The sequence below is a fragment of the Pteronotus mesoamericanus genome, unplaced genomic scaffold (genome assembly GCF_021234165.1).
Source record: "Pteronotus mesoamericanus isolate MK-2021 breed Mesoamerican mustached bat unplaced genomic scaffold, CSHL_Meso_final contig_100, whole genome shotgun sequence".
Lineage (NCBI taxonomy): Eukaryota > Metazoa > Chordata > Mammalia > Chiroptera > Mormoopidae > Pteronotus > Pteronotus mesoamericanus.
In genome coordinates this window covers 2595442-2615799 of record NW_026554999.1, presented here as the reverse complement: position 1 = coordinate 2615799, position 20358 = coordinate 2595442, and the positions used below count along the sequence as shown (strand labels likewise).

The 20358-nt window shown below is 32.7% G+C and overlaps 1 protein-coding gene across 2 annotated transcripts in view; it reads right to left on the bottom strand.

Moving 5' to 3' along the window:
• MIPOL1 (mirror-image polydactyly 1) overlaps positions 1–20358 on the bottom strand; it is a 291999-nt gene that overhangs the window by 194897 nt on the left and 76744 nt on the right. For both annotated transcript variants that reach the window (XM_054589247.1, XM_054589175.1), the window contains exons 7-9: positions 13935–14064; positions 4554–4587; positions 4124–4294 (exon numbers count right to left, since the gene is read on the bottom strand). In XM_054589247.1, the coding sequence (XP_054445222.1) occupies positions 4124–4294; positions 4554–4587; positions 13935–14064 (335 nt within the window). The remainder of the gene's footprint in view (positions 1–4123; positions 4295–4553; positions 4588–13934; positions 14065–20358) is intronic.

Genomic DNA, 20358 nt, shown 5'->3' with positions numbered 1-20358 from the left:
CCAATTGTGTCTCTAAGCCTAGCCTGTAAGACTTTGAATATTAGTGGTCACATAGATGCCTGAATATATTTGAAGCAATGTAATTAAACAGTGAAATCCTCTGAGGCCAATAACAGCAACAATGGCTTGACATTAAGAAATGAGTATTTGGCTAAACTGAACATTAGTCACAGATAAAATTCCTCAATTTATGGGTTGCTTAACTAGAGAGCTTCTAGGGCTCTATAAAACTTAAGATCAGAGAAAATTAGTTAAAAAAATAGGTTACTTCTAAAATTTGAATAGAATATGCGAGCACTAATGGGCCAAAGAAAATGACATAAAAGAACAAATATGAGAGGGTAAAACAATTCCTTAATCAAACAAATGCTAATTGTAAAACTTTTAATTCATCCTATGAAAGACTTTAAGGCTTTAAATTTTCTATTTGAAAGAGAAAAAGATAAGAAGAACTTGAATAAATAAGAGTATAAGAGTTCATCTGAAAAAAATAAGGTTTTAACAGGGCCAGTTCAAGTAAATAAGTGATTTTAACTTGATTTAGAAAATATAGTTAATTAATGTATCAAAATCAATAAATTATCACAAAATGTGAAGATTTCCAACAGCTATATAGAAAGGGACTAATGAATTTCTTCTGGTACTACAAAGAAGACTTAGTACAATTAGAAAACACCTGGCCCTAGCCAGGTGGCTCAATTGGTTGGAGTGATGTCCCATACACCAAAAAGTTGTGGGTTCAATTCCCGGTCAGGGTACATACTTAGGCTGCAGATTAGAACCTGGTCAGGCACGTACAGGAAGCAACCAATCGATGTTTCTTTCTCATATCTATGTTTCTTTCTCTCGACCTCTCTCATCAATAAAAACATCAGTAAAAACATACGGGGATTAAAAAATAAAAATATCTGATGCTAAATAATAATTTTAAAGTTTACGTGAAATATCTGTTGACATTTTCTCAAAAACTCAAAATCTCAGTCTAATCTTAAGAAAAACATCAGAGACAATCCACAAAATATTTGATAAGTATCCTTAAACAGTAAAGGTCATAGAAAAAAAAAAGAAGAGACTGGGGAGACATGACAACTAAACTCAGTGCAGTTTCCTAAAGTGAATCTTGGAACAGAAGGACTTTAATGGAAAAGTGGTAAAAGCTGAATAATGTCTGGAGTTAACAGTAATGTACTAATGTAGGTTTTTAAATTCTGGCAACTGTCCCACAGTAATGTAAGATGGCAAAATCAGGGGACACCGAAACTGGGTGAAAGGTATATAGACACTGTGTACTTTACTATCTTTGAAACATTTCTGTAAATCTAAAACTTCCAAAATAAAAAGTTTATTTAAAAAAATTTATGTAAAAAAAGTTTCCATTGAGAACTATAAGACAGTAATTAAAAAGTTTACCTTTACAATGATCATGACAAAAATAATAATGAATACCACTTGGGCCAGAGAGTTTGACAAATATGTAAATTAAAATAATTAAAATAAAGAAGAACTGCTTCTCCATTCAACATAATAAATATATGTGCAGTGGTAAACAATAACTATTTATAAATAAAGACATGCCGGTAAAATTACCAAGTATCGATGATTTCTTTATATTTTATACTATGAAAGGCAGTAGGTAAAGAAAAGAGGAAGTAGGAATGAATGGCAAGCAATATTTAATTAGGCTCTATGTGTTTGTTTTTACTTAATTTAAAAAATAAGTGATAAAAGATCAAATGTTTGACTTTATACTACAATTATTTCCAAGTACATAAAAATAGTTTCGGCTATCTCTTCAACAACAAACTGAATGATCCAAGACTGAATACACTTGGTAGAAAAACCACAATGGTAAAAACAGTTGCCTGTCTTAGAAGTTTAAGGACTGTTTTCCAATTCTAATCGGAAGATAAATGTCAGATCTCCACATCTAGATAGGATGAGATCATTTGTGGCAGGACAATGCTCCAGCCAAGAATAAGACAAGCCAGATAAATTAAAATATAATCTGAAGGCTGCTGCTGCAACAATGACCTGAGTGACTAATTTCTGAAGGGCGGTTCACCTCTGGAGAGAGGTGATTTGAAGATCTATGGTCATTCCTCCACCCCCTAGTTTTAAAAATTGAAGGCATGAGCAAGGACAGAGAAGTCAGGCTTCAACTACAGAGAGGGCTGGCTCCTGTTGGAGGACAGGGAAATTAAACTTTTGGCAGTTATACTGAAGTGACAAAATTGCAGATTTGAGAATTGTTTCTGCCTCACATCATTTGCTAAATCCCAAACCTGCATGGGGCTTTAAGTTAAAAAACTAAGTCTTAAACAATCTCTGAGAAGAATAATGGGTCTTTCACAGATTTACAATGCTGAGGAGACAAGCAGTGAAGTACAGAATCTGTCAGGGGTAGTGAGTATGCAGCTCCCAGTTTGGGAAGGAAAGAAGTGCTGGGTGAACCTCAAGAAGACCAACACTTACCAAAACACCACACTAGTATCGATGAAAGATACTAAAGAATTTTAGACATTGATAGAAACGAACTAATAGGAAACATTTTATGAAGCAGGAGAGAAAGGGATGACTAGTTACGTGATAACCTTAATCAGGCAAGAAAAGACGTGAACTAGTGTAGAAATAGAGGCTGCCATTAAACAGATGCATGTAGTAGAAAGGAAGAAAGGAAGGAAGGAAGGAAGGAAGGAAGGAAGGAAGGAAGGAAGGAAGGAAGGAAGGAAGGAAGGAAGGAAGGAAGGAAGGAAGGAAGGAAAGAAAAATCAGAGCATACCAGTGCAAATGCAGGCAGGCTGGTATATGAAATGGTGCAGGCAAGCAGACGTTCTTTTTCTCATTTGGAAGGAGAGCATAGATATCTGAGAAGAAAGGAAAAGAAATAAAATAGCCCTCTAGAGGGAAGAATAAATGGACTAACAAAAAGCAAGAAGACTGTCAGGTAAAACCAAGGGCCTACTTGAAGACAGTGGTCATGTATGTAAGGTAAGTTCAGTCGGCAGATTTAAAGTGATACTGTCTTGCCATATAAATCTGTGAAGGTATAGAATGGGCAGAAAGATAAACTTACAAAGCTTAGGTTTTGCCAGGTGAGCAAGACAAAGAAAGAAAGGGCCAAGAAGGCTAAGGTCTTATTATATTCAAGTTGCTGATATTTATAGTGAGCCATGGCATCTAAGCTAGATAAAGTGGAAAGTGAGGACCTAAGAGGTTACAGGGATAGGAATGGGTGGGGTAAGATCGACAGAAATAGGTGTCAGTAATGTTGAAAATTTGCTAGAGCCAGAGTTCTAGAGCAAGTGAGCTGGAAAGATAGTAAGTAGTGGTCAGAAAGTGGGATGCTTGAAATTGAGACTGGATATGAAAAAAATAATCTACATAGATATTTAAATCATCAAGAACCATGACAGGAGTAGGTCAAAGAGAGTGAAAGAGATCCTGAAATCTTTAAGAAATGAGGGAAGGGACATAGGAATGTGTACACAACTGCAACAGGGGTATGTACTGGTATAATCTGATGTCTGAGGTTCCACGCTGGAGGTGTTTATAGAGGAAGGTGAAACAATGATCTAAAAACACTAATGAGGAACAAGCCTCTGCCGCGGCTGGGGTAACCACTGTGGGCGGGAATACAATCACTACTTGAGAGAGAGGACTGCCGCAGAAGCAGTGCCCTCAGGGAGGTAATCAGGTTTCAGTCAGAGCAGGAAGGTGTACGCAATGTTCAGGAAAGAATACACTAATAATTTGATTCATTTATCAATATTTACTAAAAGGCACTGAATTAGGAACTGGGAATAAAAAGGTAATGAAGATACAATCTCAGGCCTCACAAAACTGTGACTCAAGTAAGGAGCCTCATATAGAAGTGATTACATTGAAGAATATAATTATGCTTTTTATAACAAGCTAGGAGTTTATTAAGAAATGAGGATGCATGTATTTGAAGAAGAATGTATTTGTATAACAAAAGATGTGATCATTTTAACATATCTATCACTGTGATGTTAATTATATGGCAATAACTGCTTTGAACTAAGAATATGTGGGGAAAGTCATTTTTTAATGGTAAAGGACGGGGAAATGGTAAGTATATGCTTTTACAGATACATGCAGTTACCTGAGACAAAGCAGCATCCCGTTCTTCTATCACTGCATTCATTTCTTCCGCAGTTATTCTCTTTTTACATGCCTTGGTCTTGTAGATTCTATCCACAATTATAGCTCCATTCTTCTCAATAGCTATGCCTGTGTCTGCATTGTTTATTCTGTTCAGTAATTCCTGTAATGTCTACCAACACCATTATATGTTAGTCAGACATGAAATTTTAATATATTTTATTTAATATAGGGTTTTAATTAATAGGCACATGTGAATTGTAAATTGACTGAGTGAAGTTATTGAATTTTCATATTGCAGCAAAGATGTACATTATTAGTGTGTCAATTCTTCTTTTTCCCACATCTTAGTTCTTGAAACCCACTCAATTGAACTTAAGCCTCTAAGATATAAGACTGACATCAAGAAATCTCCTCAGAGAATGGCTTACCATGTCATTTTCTTCAGGGTTAATATTTTCTAGCCTAGAAAAAAGGGACACAGAAAGCCTGATCAGTAGCATTTCCTTAGTGCAGCAAAATGAGTTCGCTTTTTAAATCTTTAGAACCTCAAGTAATTTCATTCGACTAGTCTTTAGAGTCAACCATGACACTGAACATATTAAAGTGCCACCTGCTCGACTCCATCTTTCAATAATGCTCCATATCTTCTGCACTGACTTCAGACTGTTAAGTTATTAATGTTTACTGCTATATATGACTACAAGGATCAATTGTTCATATGTGCTTAGATGAAGAAAGTTCCCCAGTGATAGAAGCACTCATTCTCATCATTATATTTATTCCTGGACTTTCCATTCCTACCAGAAACTGTATTTCCTCTGTTTTTTGGACATCATCACAAATAAAACAAGTATTTTAATTACAAATTTTAACTATGTTACCTCAAAAGCAATGACAAATAATTACTACTACATTCAATCTGAAAATCCCTGCTGCTATCTATTTATAACAAATTCACTATATAGAAAGGCTGACCGAAGCTGAACCACATTTTTAGAAGACTAATATTTGTTTTTCTTTTTCATGACATATATAGAATTAGTCAATTAAGGACAAAAGAAGCAAATTGGACCCCCTCATAAAATTCACTTTGTCTTAGGAGTCATGGTGCTTACAGAAATGACTGTTGATGTTGGTGAATTTAAGAAATGTAGTAAAAACAAAAAAAGTTAAAATAACATATCTTAGAAAATGTCCATAATGTAATATAGGCAACCATTAAATTGGGTAAATGAAATAAAAATCTTAACAGGTATTAGTAAAATGATGTAGATTTTAGAAATATCCTCAATTATTTTAAAATCATACTAAAAATTTTAGAAATCCAAGCTCCTGATTGTATAAGACCCCACCCAATTTCTATTCACCTATGATTTAACATTTACCACAAAAAAGGGATACTAGGAAAAGATAATAGAAAACACTTAAAAATTTTGTTTCAAAATTGTTCCAAACCCTACAGTTCAATAAAATAGCTACATTGATGGAAAGTATAAATTTTAGAACACTGCATCTTAACAGAAAAGAAATATATCAAAAAACTATTTCTATACATACTTAAGCAGTATAGGTTAACAGGAAGGTACAGTAATTTTGAATTTTATAAACGTATTCTGCCTCAGACTACTAATGTCTACTTGGATTCACATTTCAACTAGGGCAAACACTCACATCTTCTCTCTTTATTCTCCCAAAATAAATCAACAGTTTCCAAATATCCTGCTTCATGGAAGATTGTTCTACAAGAACTGTGATGATACTCGCTTGTTTTTCACTCAATTAAAAAACATAGTGGAAAAGTGTAAAACAACAGAATTCTTACAGTTAATGTATGATCATGTAAAAGTATTTGAAAAGCGACAGTGGCATTTAACCATCAGTTACTGGTTGGCTAAATATGATTTTAAAGGAAAGTATATGTGGTGAGGAATATTTACTTTAATGTTGTTCTTTTTTGATAAAATCAGATTAAGTTAATTATGGAAACTGCCAAAGATGACTCAACTTAAGATTTTTAACTTAATAATTAAATTAAACTTGATAATTTAAAATATAAAAAGATACATTAAAATTAAACATTCAGATTGGTAGATTACTGGCAACTTTTACAAAAATAATTTAGTTCTTAAGGTTATAAATCTCTCTTTTCTGTTTCAAAGAATTAAATATGATTGGAAAGAAAAATAACAATATAGATATGTTACCTAATATGTATATTCCAAATATCAACATAACAAAAATTTTATAGAATTCCTATGTAATACTTAGTTTTTTTTCCCAGCCACTGCAATGTGAGAAATTACTACATTAACACAGACATTTCAATGTTTTAAATTAGCATCTTTCAACAGAATATGGTTCAGAAAATTGTATGTAGTATAATATCAAAATTACCTACGAACAACTAAAATATTTTTAAATTAAAATAAAATTTTCTTATCAAAGGTTATAATAAATTCCTGGCACATGAATTTAACATTCAAATTATAAATAATTTATGTGATTGCCCTTAAAAGTACATAATACGTAGTGATTTATCATTCTGCTGATGAATGAATTTGAATGTTTGGTAAGTATGCCAGGTCCAACATGCAGGGCATAAGTGACCCAAGCCAAACACTTAACGTTTGGATCTCCATTTTGCCTTGCTCAATTATATTTTAAAATTGAAGCCAGTAATAAATGATCATTTGGAGAAAAATAAAACTTTAATAACAATGAGCAAATGTTTAACTAGATATTTAAAATTTACCTAGAAACAAAGTAACTTTCAATACAAACATAAATTTGGAAAGAGAAAAGCCTATACTTGCATTTCTCTCTCTATATTCATTTAAAAGTCTCAGAAAATACTTGTCATAGATATCAAAGATGAACTACATTATAATTTAGTTTCAATCAGATTACGGAAAGCAAGAATCAGAAAAACTTTTCTGCAAAGGGTCAGGTAGCATTTTAGGCTTTGCTATATGTTTTCTGTCACAGTTACTAAACTCTGCTTTTGTAGCACAAACATCCATAAGTGATATGTACCTGAATTTGTGTGGTTGTTTTCCAATAAAACTTTATTTACAAAAACAGGAGGAAGGCTGAATGTGTACCATAGGTCCTCCCTTTGCTGATCCCCAATACACAGTATTGAAAAATGAGACCAGATTTTTGATGTCAATACACTGTAAGTGCCAACTTTGCGTATTTGACATATTTTTCTGAGCAGTATCATTCAATTTCCTAGTTAAAGATTAATCATCAAAAAAAGTGGTTTTCAGAACGTTAAATTCAGTCCTACAATAAGTACATAACTTACTTTATCAATTAAAAGAAACAAAAATTAGATAAAAATAGACCTTGAGAAAAAAGAAGACAATATAAAACATCTATACAAGGCATTCAATTTTTTATATAAAATAATTTTTTAGGTTTAATGTTTACTAGTAGATGTACAACATATAAAGCTTTACTGGCTTAATAAAGACTTAAAATAATACCATTATTTTCTCAGGAAACATCTGAGGAACTATAAATTATACATAATTAATATGAGGTTTACAATTATACACAAGAATCTCAACCTTCTGTATACTCTAAATTATGCCTACAACAGTCTAACTAGACATAGTCATGATAATTAGTAAGAATTTTGCTGAGGTAAATATCCATGGGCTCAAGTTTCAATTGATTTCCTATACCATGCAAATTCTGACTGACAACCTTGCACTCTCAGTGAAAAGACCAATGCATGAAATGTCACATTTCTTGATTTATCCCTAAATCACTCAATATCATGTCTTTCGTGTCTTTGCTTTCTGAACGTATAGACATTCACTTTGTTCAATGGGAAAAAGCTAAACTTTGACCTCACATGATAAAAGAACTAGTGATCAGCTAATCAGAAAATTATGAATTGTTTTTTTTCAATTCTCTCAGTCACATTTTTATACGCTACCATCCTTAATATGTTAAAGAATACAACAACAATAATAAAGAGATGGAAAAAAATACCATGATCTCAAAAGTTGGAATATACCTATGTAAACATGTCTGTATTAGTATGTATATGTAAGTCATTTTAACTTCAATCCTTTTGGCTTTTTTCCTATTTTTTAGATAAAATTAAAAAAGAAAAAAGCGCTGATGATTCAAGGGATAAGGGAAGACAGAGAAGTGGCAGAGTAATAAAACAGACATTAAACATAAAGATGCAAAGTAGATTAGAAATGGTAAAGAGAAGAGAAAAAAGAAGACAGAAGGAATTTGAAGACTGTGGGATCAAAATAGTGTATTAAAACAAAAAGAGATGTGAAATAATTTATATATAACTTCAACCTATACTCAACACCTCCAAATGTGATTTCCGTCAGCAAAGTTCAGTTACAAACTGGTGCCATATTAACAAGGATTTAGTCTAAGTGAGCTATTGAAAGCTCAGAAGCTATAGACTTCAGCTAAGTAGAAAGAAACCTGTACAGTGCTATTTAAAACTATTCACATATTAGTCTTTGTTGTTTTTCTTCCTTTTTTCTTATGGTTTTTCTTGATCTCACCACATGTAGCCCTAGATTAGAATTTATTAAGAGATGACTATAAACTGTCCCTAAGTACCAATAATATATATTAATTAACGTTATTTTAAGTATTGATGTGGTCATTTTCTTAATGTCTACCCTCTTCCTACACTGGGGCTACAATTCTGCGCTCTGAGCAAACAGAACTGAACCTGACACACTAATACATGCACGGGTGAGCAAAGTAGGTGCACAGTTGGGAGTACAGGAAACATAGAGTTTATGCTTGTATTATTACTTATAATTATTGTATTATTTTCCATATGAACTGTAAACTACTTTTGCCCCACCCTGTATTCTAGATGTCTTTTATCAGATATGATATTTTCTTACAATGTTTTTTTAATTCTTTTAGCAGTGTGTTTAGCAGAACATAAGTTTTACATTTTGACAAAATCTAATGTATGGATTTTTTTCTATCATGGATTATACTTTTGGTATTGAATCTAAAACTCATTGATTGCCATATATAAGGTCACACAGACTTATCTCCAGTGTTTTCTTCTAGAAGTTATAAATGTTATGTTTTTCATTTAGGTCTGTGATCTATTTTGGGTTCATTTTTTTGTGTAAGGTATGTGGTACTTGTGGAGGTTTTCTGCTTTCATTTTTGTTTTTTTAATATATAAACATTTTTTTCAGCACCATTTGTTGAAAAGGCTATTATTTCTTCATTAAATTTCCTTTGCATCTGCATAAAAAATCAGTTGACTCTATTTGTCTGGATTAATTTCTGGACTTTCTATTCTGTGCCATTCATCTGTATGTCTATCCTCTTGCAAATAGCACAGAGTCTTGACTACTGAATCTTTATAGTAGGTCTTAAATAATGTCACTCTTCTAATTTTGTTCATTTATTATAGAATTTTTTGGCTATTCTAGTACCTGTGCCTTTCCAATATACCTCTTAGAATTAGTTTGTTTACATCTACAAAAACACCTGCTGGTGCCATATGGTTTTTTGTTTGCTTGTTTGTTTGATGGCTGGCTTGGAATTTTACTCCATGGTCTGGCTGCCTTATGTACGTATTTGTTTTTTTCAACATACTTTTCAAAGTACATACCTTCTTTCTTATTTTAGTAATGCTTCCATTATAACTTTACAACTCTTCTTTGGAGATTGCAAGTACTGTTACGTTCAATTTATCAATTGCCACACAGTACTATACTTACATGGAATTTGACTATAAATCTTGTCACCTAGATTGCTCACCAATTTTATTCATGGACCTTGCTCCTGAATACATTGTATTGCTTTTCAAAAATCAAATTTATCCAAAACAGATAAAATATCAGTTTCTTATGCGATATCAAAGCTCCTTGAGGTACACGGTAATATTCATGCTTTGTAGATAAAAAATCTCCAACTGGTCGACTCCTTACCCAAAGAGTCAATCAATCAATTACACATTACAGGACTTGTATATTTCCGATTTTCACAGGCAACTCAAACTAAGCATATCAAAAATGAAATTTATTAATTCATTCTTAAAACTGTATCTTCCTTAATCCCCTATCTTGAATGTGGCACTACCATCTGCATACATATTGAAAACTTTTTCAAAATGCTGATTAAATTGGTCTCTTAGTTTTTTTCATTCTCTCTTTCATTGATATATATAAATTGAGCCCATCCTTCTATGCTGATTTTTTTACCCTCTACTTCTACCATCTACCTTAATTTGTACATATGTAAGTAAATGGATGGTGTGGGGTAAGAGCCAGGTTTCTTACTGTTGGAAAGGAAAATTACACATAAGAAAAAAGCGGAAAGCTAGGATGAACTGCATTAGAATCAGAGACATTAGTATGAATTTAGGTTTAGCTTAATAAAGATACAGATGGATAAGATCAAAATTGCAGTTATGTATATATACATCAGTTAGTATACATACATATATTTCCTAGCTCTTTCTTCTTGGATTTACAAGAAATCATACCCAGCAACAATGAGCTCGCCTGGCATCCAATCTTGGTTTCTAATACCATTTTCCAATAAAAGGAATCAGGGCTCCTTAGAGCAATGGCTGACTCCAGGGACGGGGGTGGGAGGAGTCATATCTCTATACAATCCTATAAAACATGACCCTGGAGCATCCTGAAGCAACAGAAAGTAAGAAGGTGCTAAAAAAAAATAAAAAAGATGAAGGCATGTCAAAGGGATACAGAAACCAACTGAAAGAGTTTACAATGGCCAAAGATGGAATGCTCCAAGCAGTATTAGATTCTAAAAACGTATCTATAAGTCCATACTGACATAAATAAGCACATAAATAAGGGAGAAGAGACAGATCTCTAGCACTGAAGAATTTACATAGACAGTCTCCCCACAGGAAGTAGAGCTCTACTAACCTCCTTTCTTTTCCCTCCTTCAATATGGGCTGCCCTTAAGTAATTTGCTTAGAGTATGAAAGGGGAACGCAGGTAGGTAACTTTATAGTGGAGATACATGGCAAGCACCACCTTGACCAAGATCAAGATTAGCATCATTAGTTCTAAGTCAAGTTGGCAACATATAACTTTGAAATAAAGTGATGAGAATGTCACTTCATTCCTGTACTTGCTCCTAAAAAACCAATACCTCAGGCTAACAATGAAAAAAAATTCAGAAAAACCAAATATAAGACATTTTATAAAACAGCTGACTAGTACTCCTGTAAACTGTTAAAGTCATCAAACACAAGGGAAGTCTGAGGAAACAAGTTTAGAAAGACAAACAAATAAATAAATAATTTCATAAATGAACCAGAAATAGCAGGAAAGGAAATAGTGACAATTGAATTTACTAGTTAACATAAAGAAAAGGTTTGCCATTATCACAGTAAATGCAGAGAAAAAGAAAGGGATTAAAATAATTATTGAACAAATAACAGAAAAGGACAAAAGTGCCCTAATATAAGAATAACTAGATTCTTGAGGATACAAAACCTAAAAAAACAGAATAGAAAATCCACAAATCTAACATTTCCATGAAATAAATAAAAAATCAAATAGTTCTCAAAAAGGTATGTTGAGGTTCCAAAAATATTATTTCCAAATAATCAACACAAACATCCTAAAGTTCTTCGAGAATAAAGAAAGATTCCTTCAGGTATTCAGGTAGAAAAAACAAACCACCTCAAGGGAGAAAAAGAAATCTGATTGGCCACAGATTTCTTTTCAGCCACTCTAAAAAAAAAAAAAAAGAGTAAGATATTTACAATGTTTAGAATAAAAAATACGTAACCCAGTAATTTTATTCATAACCCATTTGGATATAAAGATAACACACAACCAGTCTGGAGAATGTTAACCCAGAGATATGAGCCCTTCCTCAAAAAACTGTTTGAAAATGAAATTCTGTTGCCCAGGAATTCCTCACAATAAAAAACTCAGGCATAAAAATGTCATTTTTGATAAAAGTGCCAGTGTTGATTATTCAATCCTTTTAAAGATTACAAATAAAAAACAAGGGGGCACTTTAGCCATAAAATATAACACAACTTTTACAAATATTTTAGAAGTAGAATTTATAAAGAAAAAGAAAAAAGAAGTTTAAAATTATTTATTTTTTTCATAACAGAGAGTCAAATTTTGTTTAATTGAAACACTGCATGTTTCCAAAAATGGAAAACAAAATTGACAATCCAACACCTTAATGTTTTTCACTCTCTTTTCTTAAATTTAGATGGCTCTTTAGGGAATTAATATATTTTATTGGGAGAAAACATTGCATAAAGTTCAAATATTTCTTCAGTTTCACTTCAATTAATTATTACTAGTAAATTCTTACATATTGATAGCACTTGCTACGAGTCAGGTACTTTTCAATATTTATTAAATTGTTTAGTCCTCATAATGACCTCTATAAAACAGGCACTATTTATTCATTTTGTAGACCAAAAAACTGAGTCCCAGAGACTGAGTAATTTGTCCATGGCTGCATGGCTATGAAGCGACAGAGCCAAGATTCAAAGACAGATGTCTGGATTTGGAATCTTTGCCCTTAACCTCTATCCTATGATATCTCTCAAATAAAACACGTAGAGAATGATTTGATTTTTATCAAATTATGCACCCATTCTACCACCCACTATCCATCCTTCTAGATAATAGTGTTTAAGTATACAAGCAAAGAGAAATGTTTGGAATGATATTTCCCTATTAAGATAGTTATTTTGGAGAAGGTAGTATAGAATTTAGGTAAAATATTTTATTCCTTTATTTGTATCTTTCAGTGGGTTTAATGCTTTACAATAAGTCTCTATCAGTCTTCCAAAAAATTAAGTCATTAATCTAAGCAAAAAAAAAAACAAAACAAATCACATTACCTAATCATAGCTTGAATACTGTCATGTTAGTTATTTAATAACTTGTTGTCTCCCTGAGGAGCCATATTTTAATTAGGACTTTACTTGATTCCCCAGATCCTAGCACAATGTTGAGCAAAGAAAACACACAGTAAGTATATTGATGGATCATAATATACTGTACTACATTTTATTTACCTTACAAGTAATATATTTCAAGATGCTGTAGGGTCTTTTTACCAAAAGTGGGACCTTTAGAATTGCATCCTTTGCATCATCTGGGATCTTGAAAAAAGGTAGAATACCAGGCTCCACTCCAGACCCATTGAACAAAAATCTGAATTTTAATAAAATTCCTCAAGTGACTGGAATTCACATTAAAATTGGTGACCTACTTATTTCCAGGGCATTGTTTCTCTAATTGTGATCCATCATTTACCTACATGAAAATCACTTGGGCTGCTTGTTAAACATATAGATCCTCAGGCTCCTTTCCATTTCAGGTGCCACTGAAGTTTAAGAGCCACAGCTAAAGAAGTAAAATGTAGTGAAGAACAGGAATGAACATATGAAGCTGAGCGCAGAGAAAGAATGCAGGGAGCTGAAAGAAATCAAGAAAGTGATAATAAGAAAGAGGGATGAAAAGAAAAGTTACAAAGGAAGATAGAATAGGCGTATCTACAACAGAACTATGAAGAAGTAACTGCACTTGGAGGTTGTGAATTTTTTTCTTTTTTTTGGCAAGTAGGGGATGGGCCGGGGGAAAGAGAGTGGCAACTGTTATTCCTGATATGCAAACTACTATAGCATGCTAAAAGTTTTAGGAAGACTGTGGGAATATGGAATTTACCACTGCAACACACAAGAATCAGCAACATTTCCAAATATGTAACCACATAATTCAGCTCTTCATAAATGCTTCTAATCTCATGGATAGCTTTAAATGTGTACATACTCTTTTAGAGACCTTTCCATTTGCTTGGCTCGTGCGACTGCTTCATCTCTCTCCTCATTGGCTAATTGTAGTCGAGACATAATAGCTTCTTCACGTTCCCTTTGTGCAAAATACACCTCTTCCACCAGAGCTACCAAAATACATAATCCATAATTAGAAAAAATAAAGGAGAAATGCATACTATTAGCAAAAATAAAGAGCAAAAAAATTTTATTTTATACACCTAAATTTGTATCAATTAATCACTTGGGAAAACATTATCTTAAAAGCTACTGTAATAAAACTGAGATACAATTTTACATCCATAAAAGGAAAATTAAAAGGCCAAATAATAACAAATACTATAAGCTTGTGAAATAGATGATGTTCTCACATATACTACAGATAGGCATATATATTTCTGCAACTATCAAGAAGAACTTGACAATGTTTATTACAGTTGAAAATGTGCATAGCCTATGATCTGGCGAATTTGCTCTTTGGTATGTAGCCTACAGAAATTCTTGAATAGGTACACAAGAAAACGTATAAAAATGCTTATTGAAACATAACAGCAAAAACTCAGAAATGACTTCAATGTGCAATAACTGGAGGAGTAAATAAATCCTTTCATATTAAAAATGGAATGCTATCTAGCATTTAAAATGAATTAACTATGGACAAATCTCAAACATGAAATTCTGGCAAAAATAGAAAGTTGCAAAGTACGACAACTCTATTATTTATGGATAGACACAATTAGGAAAAATATTTTTAAAAGCACGGAAATGATAAACACCCAAGTTAGCATGGTAGTTACCTCAGTACGATGGTGGAAAGAAAGGAATGAGGTCAAGGAAGAGGAAGCAGAGGCAAATCGATGCTGCTTTTAGCACTCTTCACCGCCAGGGGCACCCTTCCTACAGGTTCTAATACAAATGGCATGCTCTAGATTTATGCAGTGCTATATAGGGATGTTATCTGAAATTGTTATCTGAAATTGTCATTTCTCAAGCACAATTTCTACTTGAGATCTTACATAATTTTTAAAATATCACTGCAAGTACCTGGATTACTGAACCAAATTTTATTTTTATTGCCAAACCACAAAATAAACTTAGATGTTTAAATGCTCTTTGAGTTCATATCATGTTGGGTTTCTTTCCTTTTTTTAAAGGTTTTAATTATTCATTTTTTGGCGGGGAAGGGAGGGAGAAAGAGAGGGAGAGAAACATCAATGTGTGGTTGCCTCTTGTGTGCCCTCTACTGGGAACCTGGCCTGCAAACTAGGTATGTGCCCTGACTGGGAATCGAACCAGCAACCCTTTGCTTTGTAGGCTGGCACCCAATCCACTGAGCCACACTAGCCAGGGTATCTGCTAGTATCTGTTATAAATTAATACAGAGCTGATTAATACTTTTATTTTGTATTAAATTATACACAGTAGAAAAGAAACAAACACTGAGGATAAGTCAACTATGGTCATCTCTCAGTATCCACTGGGGACTGGTACTAGGATTCCTATGCATACCAAAATCCTCAGATGCTCAAGTTCCTTATACAAAATGGCAGAGTGTTTCACATATAACCTATGTCTGCATATAGGACACAGCAGGCTATGCCTACAGATTACTTCATTCATATGGATTCAGCATAGTGCTCAATTTATGGCCAATTCATTTTGCTTTTAGGAAGTTTCTGGGGATTTCCTTTATTTGAATATTTTTGATCTGTGGTCGGTTGAATGCAAATGCAAAACCTGTGGATACATAGGGCCAACTGTATTATCTTTTGCATAACAGAGTATAAAATGGAACATGAAATGGCAAAGAAAAAGTCAAAACCACTTCCAACATGCAGAGCCTATGTGAAGAGAAATATTCTTTCATCCATCCATCCATCCATTATCCACTTATCAATCCATTAAATATGTATTAGGCTTCTGAGACAATCACCCACTGAGTTTTAGGTAACATGAATACCTATTCGTGGTCAAAAAGTCCTTCTCATCCTGGAGAGAACTATTATAGAGAGAGAGAGAAAAAACAGGCCAAAATTTAAGTAGGCACACAGACAGATAGGTAGGTAGCTAGCTAGACAGACAGACAGACAGACAGAAAGATATAAATAACATATAATAGTAAAGGCTTTGAAGGAAAATAAAGGTGCATGAGAGAGTGTTTTCACAGATGGGGAATAGACAAAGCAGTTCGTTGGTTTCTTAAAAAAATCAAACATACACCTATGACCATTAAGATGCAGCTATTCCACTCATAGGTATTTATCCAAGAGAAATTAAAGCATGTGTCCATACAAAGATTGGAACACAAATATTCAAAGCAACTTTCTAATAGCCAATAACTAGAAACAACCCAAATTTCTATCAACAGATGAATGGATAAACAAACTACATGACAAGTTATGTTGAAACAACTAGGTATCTACTTGCATAACACCAAATGCTTTTAATTGACAATTTAGATAAGGTTGGGATTGTTGTTATGAACCCAGCTTTTGGAAGAACCAGTACTTTTCAGCACAATTTTTATAGTTTTTGTTTTTTAAAGGTAGTATCATTTACTGCTCTGTGGCCTTCTGTGGCTACAAAATTTTGTTACCATGTATCAATTCATCACACTATTTTCAAGGAAACTCCTGCCCATACTGTAGTATACAATAAAGAGTTTTATTTTCCCTTTCTAATTGTATATAATCTCCTTCCAGGTAGGACAGTTATAACAGCCTAGAAAATGCAACATGGTGTATTAGAAAGAATATGGACTTTGATTCAGAATCAGCGTATCACACTAAACTTAGGCAACTTGTTTTTGTATACAGTGCATTTATTAAATTATTTTAGTTGCAATTCAGGTCTAGAAAATACATAATACCACCATTTATGGTTGTGGGGAAATGATTAAGTGAGATAATAAAGACAACTCTTTGCCAAATAAAATGGATTCTTAACAAATATTACCTCCCTGACACACTACTGTCACCACTCTCAATCCACAGACACACAATTTGGCCTCACTTCTAGACTTACTAAAAAACACGTTTTTGATTAATTTGGACCATCTGCACATGTAAAAATACTACACAAAATTCCTCACTTTTTAGCCTTTTTCTGTAGCATGCAAAAAACTGTAAACAGAGACTGAAAGAAAAATCACTCAGAACCTATTCTACATTGCATACTGCATGTTATAATAACATATTAGTTTGTAAAAAATATCATGATATTCTAAGATACATTTAAAGTACTTCTAATTTGTAAAGAAGACAGGACAGACAAAATGATGTTTAACAGTAATCAAAGTGCAGATTAACATGTACAAGTTCTGTCCAGAAGGTATTCAGCCATGTAATATGAAAAACAGACAGTTATCAAAGAAGATACAAGATACAAGAAACACTGAACATAGGACAATGATGCCTCGGTTCTCTTCAAAGCAGGCACCTGGGACCTCAGACAGTTCTAATCGCCATCAGCTGCTCCATTGTATTTTCCTGAATTTTATCGATGGTCTGAAATCTCTTCCCTTTCAAAGATGATTTTAGTTTTGGGAAAAGCCAGAAGTTGCAGGGCAACAAATATGAGCTGTAGGGGTACTGAGTCACCTGGATGATTTGATGTTTCACAAATAAACTCTGCATGAGACATGATGCATGAGTGGATGTGTTGTTGTGATGAAGCTGCCAATCACCAGCTGCCCATAGCTGCAGCCTTCTGAATCATATGTATAGTTTCTGTGGAGGAATTTTCAAGCTTTATGCAAAATTTAATGCAGATTTCTTGCTCTATTCACTCAGTCATTTTGGATCCAACAGCCACACAGTACAAATGTTCACTCAATGGACTCTACTGCCCCCACTGACTAGTATAATGAAGTTGTTGTTCACATATGCACATTCTAGTCCGCTTTCCTTGGATGCCAGCTTAAGTCATTGTGCACACTGTTATCCTTATATTAACAATGGTTGGACTTTTTCCAGATAGACCTTATATATCACATTACCCTGAAATATTCTGGCACATGTTAAATATTCTGGAAATGTTAAAATACTAATTACTAAATCTCAAATGCTGATAGGCTTCCTATGACTTTTATAAAGTTTGATAAAGTCTTTATAAAGTGCCATATAATGCATCTTTGCTCCACTTTATATACAATAACATTTGATTGGAAGGGGTAAGGCTAGCAATATTAGTTTAGTTATCTCTATGCTTAACGGTAAATGCTTTGCACTAAGGGTTTATTCGTGTATGATAAAAAAAAAAGAAACATTTTTTTTCTCTCTAATGCTGTATCAACTCTAAAGATGTAAATAATGTGTGTATTTAATAAAGAAGATAATCCTCTGAGTATTCTAAGGTTAAACTTTAAAATGCCATAAGACATACACATAAAATCAGATTATACATTTTATAAATGCTAAGAAATTTTTCCAAAAGCAAGGTATTATTCAATGATAATTTTTAATTCCTATTAGATTTTATGTAATATTTGATTATGAAAGACATGATTCTTTCTAGAATTCAGTACTTTTAAAGATCAATATGCAACTCTCAAACATTTTTAGTAAAGAAAACTTAATTGTAAACACTGAGCTTTTCCAAGGTGGATGACTATTACAAAGTTCACTAGAAAATCAATATAGCATTTTAGTTGGAATTTGCTCATTAAACACCCACAGCTCTACTGCAAATTATGATGGAATGAATAAAGCAAATACGCATGCTTCTTTCTTTTTATTAAATGTAAAATCTACTGTTAATTGCATCTCGTATGTCATACAAACTTTTGTCCTTAACTATTAAATAGAAGCTTTAACAAAAGTCATTAGAGATTCTCTTTCTTTGACTTGAATAAATTTCAATATTTGTTCAGTAAAGGTTCACAGCAGTTAAATTACATTAACAAATATTATTAGCTACTATGTAAGCCAACCAAGTAAAATACTTATATTGTAGGTAAAACAAATCATTGGGTGTTTACAATAATATTTGGATATCTCCATTTTTAAACATGGTTATCAAATATCCTATAATACTTAGTCAAATTCAAAAAAGATTCAGAGAGGATCACCCCCTACCACCACCACCAAATACTCAAATTTGTTTAGTAAGCTAATTGTTTTCTAATATGGGCAAGAGTAAATATGAAGAAGCTGAACCATACTAAGTATGAGTTTATTGAGTCAAGACAGAGTACATATTTTCTTAGTAGAACCCAAGTCTATTGACAAACCCATATTGTACACTTCTCAAACTACTTTTAAAATACAGTAGAAGACAGTTTATTGTACAACACTCTAGTTTAAACACTGGATCATGATTCTCTAAATAACATAATTTGAAGGACAGACATTTCCTGAGAAAGAGACTCTGTTAATATCCTCAAGGTAGTTATGTAAATAGGAAAGGCTGAACATAAAGAGAGGAAAGAAGAAATCATTAGGATTTGAACTTGAAACACATAAAATAATCACTGATTAGTTTATGTTCCAAAATTCTAAGAACAAATATAACATAGATAATAGCTTTGTAAAAGACAGGTCTTTACTACATGTAAAAGAATGTTACATTGTCTGAATAGCTACTATTGCTACTTTGTATGATTTTTAAATGCATTCCTTGAAAATATGAGATCACCAAATATATATTCCAGAACCACAAACATAACCTTAGGTCTTTTAATTTCCTTAAAAATTGTACCTTTTCTCTCTGTATAAGTTGGTTAATGGAAATTTAAACACAGATGGTAAATGCCCCACACCAGTAGCAAATAAACCAACCTACTCTACATAGTTTGATGCTTTAATTTTTTGCATTACAATTCTAGGTTCAAATTTTTATTTCAGTACATCTTTTGAAATAGAGATGATTATGTTTTTCTAAAATGGGGTTTGATGTTATATATTTTATATGATTATTTGGTAAATAACCTTTTCTGATTAAAGAGTAATATAGGATCATTGTAATATAAATGTGGAGACAAAAATATTTAATGTAGTTTGTAACATTCTGCATATATTTAAAATAAACAGAATATGTTCCCATACTTGTGAAAAGTATAAAATATTTTATATTTTACATGGAATTTTATCATTTAGACATGTCCTATTTGAATGAACTAAGATGTTCCTAATATACATAAGATCTTATACTGCTCCCAGTTATCCACTATGTAAATTAAATAACACTGTAATGAACATCTTTGTACACAAATCTTTATGTATGTTCTTAGTTAATTACTTAAGAAAATTCCTAGAAGTATGACTACCACATTAAAAGTTGGCATTTTAAGCTCCTAGTATATGCTTTAAAATTTTCTTCGGTAAAGTTGCTATAAATGTATAAGTCCTCACTTCAAATGGTTGATAGGTTCTGTGACTTTAAGCAAAACAACGATTAAGGACACCAATTTTACCATAGGTTAA